Source organism: Lactuca sativa, chromosome 7, assembly GCF_002870075.4.
Source record: "Lactuca sativa cultivar Salinas chromosome 7, Lsat_Salinas_v11, whole genome shotgun sequence".
In the NCBI taxonomy this organism is placed as follows: domain Eukaryota; kingdom Viridiplantae; phylum Streptophyta; class Magnoliopsida; order Asterales; family Asteraceae; genus Lactuca; species Lactuca sativa.
Genome location: NC_056629.2, coordinates 10,036,667 through 10,043,937, shown reverse-complemented (window position 1 = coordinate 10,043,937; position 7,271 = coordinate 10,036,667). Strand labels below are relative to the sequence as shown.

General features: G+C 33.6%; 1 protein-coding gene across 2 annotated transcripts; it reads left to right on the top strand.

Moving 5' to 3' along the window:
- The first annotated feature begins 2,958 nt into the window (after window positions 1-2,958).
- LOC111876920 (methionine aminopeptidase 1A) lies at window positions 2,959-7,218 on the top strand. 2 transcript variants are annotated; one of them, XM_023873473.3, is made up of 17 exons: window positions 2,959-3,110; window positions 3,201-3,277; window positions 3,649-3,699; window positions 3,818-4,003; window positions 4,087-4,162; window positions 4,353-4,400; window positions 4,490-4,534; window positions 4,633-4,732; window positions 4,845-4,896; window positions 4,981-5,022; window positions 5,782-5,843; window positions 5,920-6,018; window positions 6,143-6,216; window positions 6,309-6,378; window positions 6,562-6,627; window positions 6,725-6,813; window positions 6,902-7,218. In XM_023873473.3, exons 2-17 carry the CDS (start codon window positions 3,210-3,212, stop codon window positions 6,977-6,979), a joined length of 1,206 nt encoding a protein of 401 aa, XP_023729241.1. In that variant the 5' UTR covers window positions 2,959-3,110; window positions 3,201-3,209; the 3' UTR covers window positions 6,980-7,218. The 2 variants fall into 2 exon arrangements, with proteins under 2 accessions (XP_023729241.1, XP_023729242.1); XM_023873474.3 differs by having other exon boundaries at window positions 2,971-3,110; window positions 3,196-3,277.
- Window positions 7,219-7,271: the final 53 nt, after the last annotated feature.

Genomic DNA, 7,271 nt, shown 5'->3' with positions numbered 1-7,271 from the left:
AGTAATTAAATAATAAACCCTGAACCCCAAGATGTAATTTATATTTTATATTATTTTATAGTAACCCTAAAATTCATTATAAATGGTGTTGGTTTCGGGGAGTTAAATGATATAATTTGGGGGTTAAAAGTGTAATTCCATGATTTATTTTGTAAGACATTATGAAGGCTGAGGGCTGTTTGGTAATCATTGGATTTAAAATGAATAGATTTGTGGAAGCAGGGGCTAAAGAGTAAAATATGGACTTGGATTGAAAAGAATTGAGGGGGAGGGGCCGGAAGTGTCAAAATGTTAAGAAGTTCAATTGAGACAGGTTAAAACCCGTCACCCTACTCATCCATGTTAACCCTAACCCTAGCCACGCTTCTTCAGCCGCCACCACCTTCGGATCCTTCTCAGCCGCCGTTGCCATGTCGAGTTCGACTTCCGTCCTACCCTTTGTTACCTTGTCTTCGAACGCCACCGTCAAATCCCCTGCTGTTGCTAGTGATGTCGTGAACGGCCGGAGAAACCCCACCAAGATTGAAGATGAACCTGTGACCGACGAAACACGGGCCGTGTGTGATTAGAAAGCTCTTGGTAAGGCTAACTGTATCTATTCTCTCATCTCCTTCGTTCCTTTTTGGTTTGTACGGGGTTATAATCGTTGTTTTCGCCACCACCGCCTGTTGGTCGCCATTTCTGTTGCATTTCGGTGACGTTTGCCGCCTTGTAGGTGGCTGAGTGCGTTAAGAGACCCTCCGCATTTCGGCGACGTTCTGCCGTCTTTGTGAAATAACTCTGATGAGAAGAAAAAAGGAGGCGTTAAGAGACCTTCCTAGCCCAACCCTAGACACTTTACGATATATTTTTAGGACCTTTTTGCACCATGGTTGCTTTTTTGCCTTTCATTTTTCTAGATTTAGTTGTTCGGTTTGTTGGGTTTCAATACACTTTTCTTCTTCGGAAGACTAATTGTGTCATTGTGGAGAACCTTCTAGTAAGCTCGTGAAAGTATAATTTGATGAATATATAAAATGTTGATTGTATCACCCAAACCCAAAGGATATCAAAGGGAAATCAAGGAACTAACCTGCATTTAGTTTTTCCTTTGCAGGTTTATGTTTTTTTGTGCATAATCTCATATATTATACATATTATAATAAACTCTTGCATTTCATAATGATCTATATATAGTAGTAGCAGGTGATCGCCTAAGTATATAAGAAGTTAATTAGATAAGGGCCTTATATGCAACTGTTTGTAAAAAAGTGAGAATCAATGGTGCTCATATGATTTTAGTACACAAAAATCTAACATTATTGTAGTCACTAAATCCCAAATCGTATCATATCAATTTGTCCAACAAACTAACCAAATTTCTAATAAATGACATATTTGTCTCTCTTTTCATAACATTAATTGATTGTTATCAATGTATGTTATCAATGTATCATGTGTCTGGCATGGAAACTTTTCTTGTTATTTTAAACTATTCATTAGACCCCATCTGCTACGAGCCACGTTCTTAACAAAAGCATTTTTTTTATGAAGTGTTATTTAACACTACCCATCACTACCGGAATCAAAGTCAATAAAAAAACCCTTAGAATCAATTGCACAATCCTTATCAGAAAACTAAAAAGAAACAATTTATAAGAAGCAGAAAGGAAGTAGGGCTTACAAATTTCTTAGAACTGATGTTCAAGCTTGGTTTATTTTGAAGAAATTAGGAGTTTGATAAGCTTTTGTTGATTAATCGAATCGTTTTGAACATTGATGCGTAATTGGGTCAGAGGAGTAATCCCATTGGTGCGTTTGAAACTGGTTTTCTTCTGGGAGTTGTGATTGTTGGTTTGGATTTAAATGTGGTTAAGGGTATAATGGTGGTAATCGAGGACTAGTGATCGTGGTCTGTTGGAAACATGAGATCTTGCGACGCAAAATGGTGAAGAAGGAGGCCGAAGGAGGAAGAACGATTGAAGCGCCTAAGTTAGAAAAAGGAAAAAAAGGCCCCTAAAATTTTTGGGCCCTATTCCACTGCCCAACTTGCCTTTTCCCTACACCGGCCATGAGTGCAATTTCATTCGCACAAGCAACAAGATTTGCTCACCATATAATTAATCCGAAATATGGAAGGACTATACATTCTTTGCTTCAACAGTTGGTAGAAATGTTCTTAACCAGTTACGAATACGAACGCATGACAAAATCTAAGGGGCAACATACATAATTTTAAATGTAGCATGCTAGGAAAACTTAGGTTATGACGGAAAAATTTCTCAAATATTTTTTACATTGTGTCGGAAAATTTGAAGGACACCACCGACTATCTAGAAACCCCAGGTCAGCCTCTATTGAGGTGCCAAATATGGACTACGTCACCGCTTTACCTCTTAATATAATAAACTATACATAATGGAATTTTATATACATTAGTATAATTCGTTAGCCATTATAATGTTATTGTTAACCCTTAGACCATCTTCAACCCATCTCTCTCTCGCCCCCTCCCATAAATGAAGCAAAAAATGAAATAAATAGTGTTTCATTTTTAATCATATTTTATTTTTTATCTTATTTTTTACCCAAAAAGTATATTCCTAGAATATTTAATTTTTATAACTTATATATATTGTCAAATACACCCCTCTACTAATTAAATTATATATTTATGATTAATTAATATAAATTAGTATATAACATGATATTATAAATATAAAATATTGCCTTTAAATTATAATTAATAGATAAAATAAACTAGAAATGTATAAAATAAAAATGAAAGAGACTAAAATTGACAACCAAACTTTATCTCCATTTTTTGAAATATGAATAGTATTCCCCCCATAAGTCGAAGGTGAAAATAGAATAGGTTTGAAAAAGAATGAAAAAAGAAATGAAATTTGGGGTGGATTGGAAATCAGTTTAAAAAAATGCAATTGCAAAGAACATTTAAAAGAGTTTACATAATTACAAAAAGCACCCCAAGCAAAAGTTGAAGCTCAACAAAACCCCTCGGCTGTATTACATCGGGCCGCCGCTAACAAATCACCAACTCTCGGTTATTGTCTGCAAACCCTAGTCTCTCTCTATCTCTACTAAATTATCATTCAAATTCGTTTCATAAGGCAAGTTTAATTTTCGATTTGTGAATTCATCTCATAACAATCTCGGTTGTCGTTACTTACACTGGAATTAATTCAATTCTTGAAGCTCAGCTGATAGTCATGGCAGGGACAGATGTTACGGAGAGTGGTTTATCATGTGTTAAATGTGGCAAGCCTGCTCTTCTTCAGTACGTATTTATGTATTTGCGTACGATTTTGAAATTTACTTGCCTCAAGTCACGTGAACTCGTTCAATATTCTCAGAAAAAAGATGCACTTCGATTTGGATGTTAATCATATCACTTTTAAACTTCAAGAGTGTTGTTGCTGAAAAAACTGCGAGAATGATTTGATAATTGTATTACAAATTGGTCGAAGCACTACGTCTATGAAATCCGTAACTTCCAATTTTGCGTTAGGAAGTTGTTAGGGTTTATATAAAAGGATGAAACTGTACCGAATCAATCAAATAACATAGGAACTCATGAATTGATTGTTCCAGTTGCTTTTGCTTACATTATTCGTATGCTAACTTCATTCCCCTTTCAACTTATTTCAGGTGTCCAAAATGTGTTGAATTGAAGCTTCCACGTGAAGGCGCTGCTTTCTGGTTTGTTACTCTTGTGCCCTATTTTTATCATTAGTACTGGCCATTTACCTTACCATTTAAGTACCTCAAGTACACTTTAGTCATCATCAAACTTTAACATAATTGTTACTCTTATCAGCACTCAAGACTGTTTCAAGGCATCATGGAGCTCTCATAAATCAGTTCATTTGAAAGCAAAGTTATCATCAGTTGGAGCAAGCAATCCATGGGAACTTAATATAGCCTCACCAAGTGATGGTTGGCTTTATTGTATTAGGAAAGGACAGTCTCGAACAGCACAAATTCCTCATTTTGATTGGACAGGGTATTGTTTTAGACAAAGCTTCATATTCTTTTTAGCACGTTTTATCTGAACTATCTTTTTCATATTTCCCAATATTTTTGCAGACCATTAAGGCCTTATCCCATATCAAAAAAACGTATAATACCTGCAGGAATTGAGCTACCTGATTGGGCAGTTGATGTAAGTCACTAACATCATGATTCATGACTAAATTTTTGTAATAAGCTTCTACTTTGTGAACATTGATGCATGCTTATATATATATATATATATATATATATATATATATATATATTCTTTGATATGTTTGCAGACATTTTATATTCATTAGATGTATTTTTCTGATGATATTAAACGTGTAACTTTGTAGGGAACTCCAAAAATCGAGCCCATTAGTGATCTGCAACATGTTGTTGAGGTAATCTATTTTTTCTATTCATGTTGGAGAGCTTTTTTCTTTATTTATGGTGATCTGATGGTCTTTTCAAATGCTTTTGTTTTCTGAAGATAAAAACTCCAGAGCAAATTGAGAGAATGAGAGAAACTAGCCGAGTAAGTTTATTACAAATGACAAATCTTGAGCAAGTAGTAAAATCATCAGTTATAGTTCAAGAGGGTATAAGTTATTAAATTTATTTATTATTTCACAGATAGCAAGAGAAGTTTTAGATGCAGCTGCTCGTGTTGTGCGTCCTGGTGTGACTACTGATGAAATTGATGCTGTTGTCCATGAAGCAACCATTGCTGCTGGTATGTGGATATGTAATTCATCATTCTTTTTTAAAAAAAAAATGAAATGTATACTTATTATTAATTTATAAAAGAAAGTTACACTGATGAAATTTACAATTGCTCACTGCAGGAGCATATCCATCTCCATTAAATTATCATTTCTTTCCAAAATCTTGCTGCACGTAGGTACTTCTGTGTACTTGATTTTCCAATCCCATGTATCCTATTTTCTTTTCATTAAACATGAATCCTTGTTGTGTCCACAGGTCTGTTAATGAAGTAATCTGCCATGGGATTCCAGATGGAAGGTATCTATCTACCTTATCCTTTTTTTTTTTTTTTTTTAAATAATGCTATTAAATCAGATTGTCTTTTTTAAAGGGCTAAATGCAAGAAATAGCAACATACTTTCATTTATTCATGTGTTATAGCATCTTACTTTCATTTTAGATTTTTTTTTCTTATTAAGGCATTGTACTTTGAAAAATCTACCCAGTTATAGCATTATATTTTCATATTTTTTTTCTTATTAGGACACTATACCTTGAAAAAACTTTCTGATTATAGCATTTGTATTTGGATGATGTTGCTATGATTGAGTAGATTTTTCAAAGTTTTAATAGAAGTTAGAAAGAAATGAAAGTAGGATGATATAATAAACAAATAAATAAAATTACGTTGCCATTTCTTGCACTTAACCATGTTTTAAGTTTGTGTTTATTGCAGCATCCTACTTCCATGTCTTTCTATTGTGCGATTAATTCACATCATCATATTTTAAAGTGCAAAAAATTGCAATGTACTTTCATTGATATGTTTGCTATAATATCCTATTGTCATTTTTTCTTAATCACATTATTGTACTTAGAAAAATCTTCCTGATTATAGCAATGGCATCCAAATACAGAACAATATTTATTGCTATAAATAATTAGGTAGATTTTTTCAAGATACAATGTATCAGTAATTTAAATTTTTGATTAATTACTTCTGATCTTCATTCATGAATCATGATATAATGGGATCAATGTATCAAGTTTCAAGAATTTTGAAATTTTTTGATGCAGGAAACTGGAAGATGGAGATATTGTGAATGTTGATGTAACTGTTTATTATAAAGGAGTCCATGGTGAGGAGCTTTATCTTAATTCCATTGTTGAGAGGTTTATATGCAGTTGACAACATTGATTACATTTTTGTTTTAGGTGACCTGAATGAAACTTATTTTGTTGGTAATGTTGATGAGGCATCTCTACAGTTGGTCAAATGTACTTATGAGTGCTTGGAAAAAGCAATAGCTATCGGTAAGTATTACTCATCATTGTTTTGCACTTTGCTTCGATTGAATGGAATCAACAGTTCCATTCCTTCATACCAAACACTTGACTTCCTAATTAATATCTTTTATTTATTGCTTGTTATCTTCAGTGAAACCTGGAGTACGCTTTCGTGAAATCGGAGAAATTATAAATCGACATGCCACCATGGCAGGCTTATCTGTGGTAATAATTTATACAATTTTTATTTATTTATTTATTTATTCCCATCTTCTGTTTGCATTGATTCCGAAGATGTTTATTCTTTTAAATTTCAGGTGAAATCCTATTGCGGGCATGGTATCGGAGAACTCTTCCATTGTGCACCAAACATACCCCATTATGCCAGTATCCTAAAATTAGCATTCTAGTGTTTGTTTCGTATATGATGGAATGTTAAATTTAATTCCTACAAGCCTCGATGCCAATCAAACATGATCATGGAATGTAATGACTTATTCCATTCCGTTGCCTTGTTTATTCCATTCCATTCCTTTGGTTTATTGGTATTGTGACCTTAACATGAAGTAGGAAATAAAACCGTTGGTGTGATGAAAGCTGGACAAACCTTCACTATCGAGCCTATGATAAATACTGGTAATTGTCTATAAAAAAAAATACACAAAATAGATGCTTTCCAATTTCTATTTACTAAAAATATAATATAATTAATATATATATTATTTTTTTATAGGTGTCTGGCGTGACAGAATGTGGCCTGATGGTTGGACAGCTGTCACCGCCGATGGCAAGCGCAGCGCTCAGTTTGAGCATACTCTCTTGGTATATGGCTGCTACACTTATCATAAATCAATTTGTGAAATTATTACTAGATTATTATTATTTATTTAAAAAATAATTATGTTTTCAGGTAACTGAGACGGGAGTGGAAGTTCTTACAGGGCGATTGCCCACATCTCCCAAGGTTTTCCCATGGCTAAGCTCGTAGTGGGATGGGCCGGGCCCACCTTGTAATATTAAAGAGGAGGAATATGATTGATAAGATTAAAATTTAAAAGTGAGGGAGAGAGGTTTTAAATTATTTGTGACGTTACGTTGGTATGAATAATGATAGAATTGATTGAGAATTTTGGCTTCCAATTTGTACACATTTTCACATGGTTTGATATTATTTTCTTCACTTTTTAATGATATATCATATAGTTTGGGTCTTTGGACCATAAGCAATTGTTGGTGTGTTCATAATATATGATCATAATTTGATGCTTCTCTTTGATGTT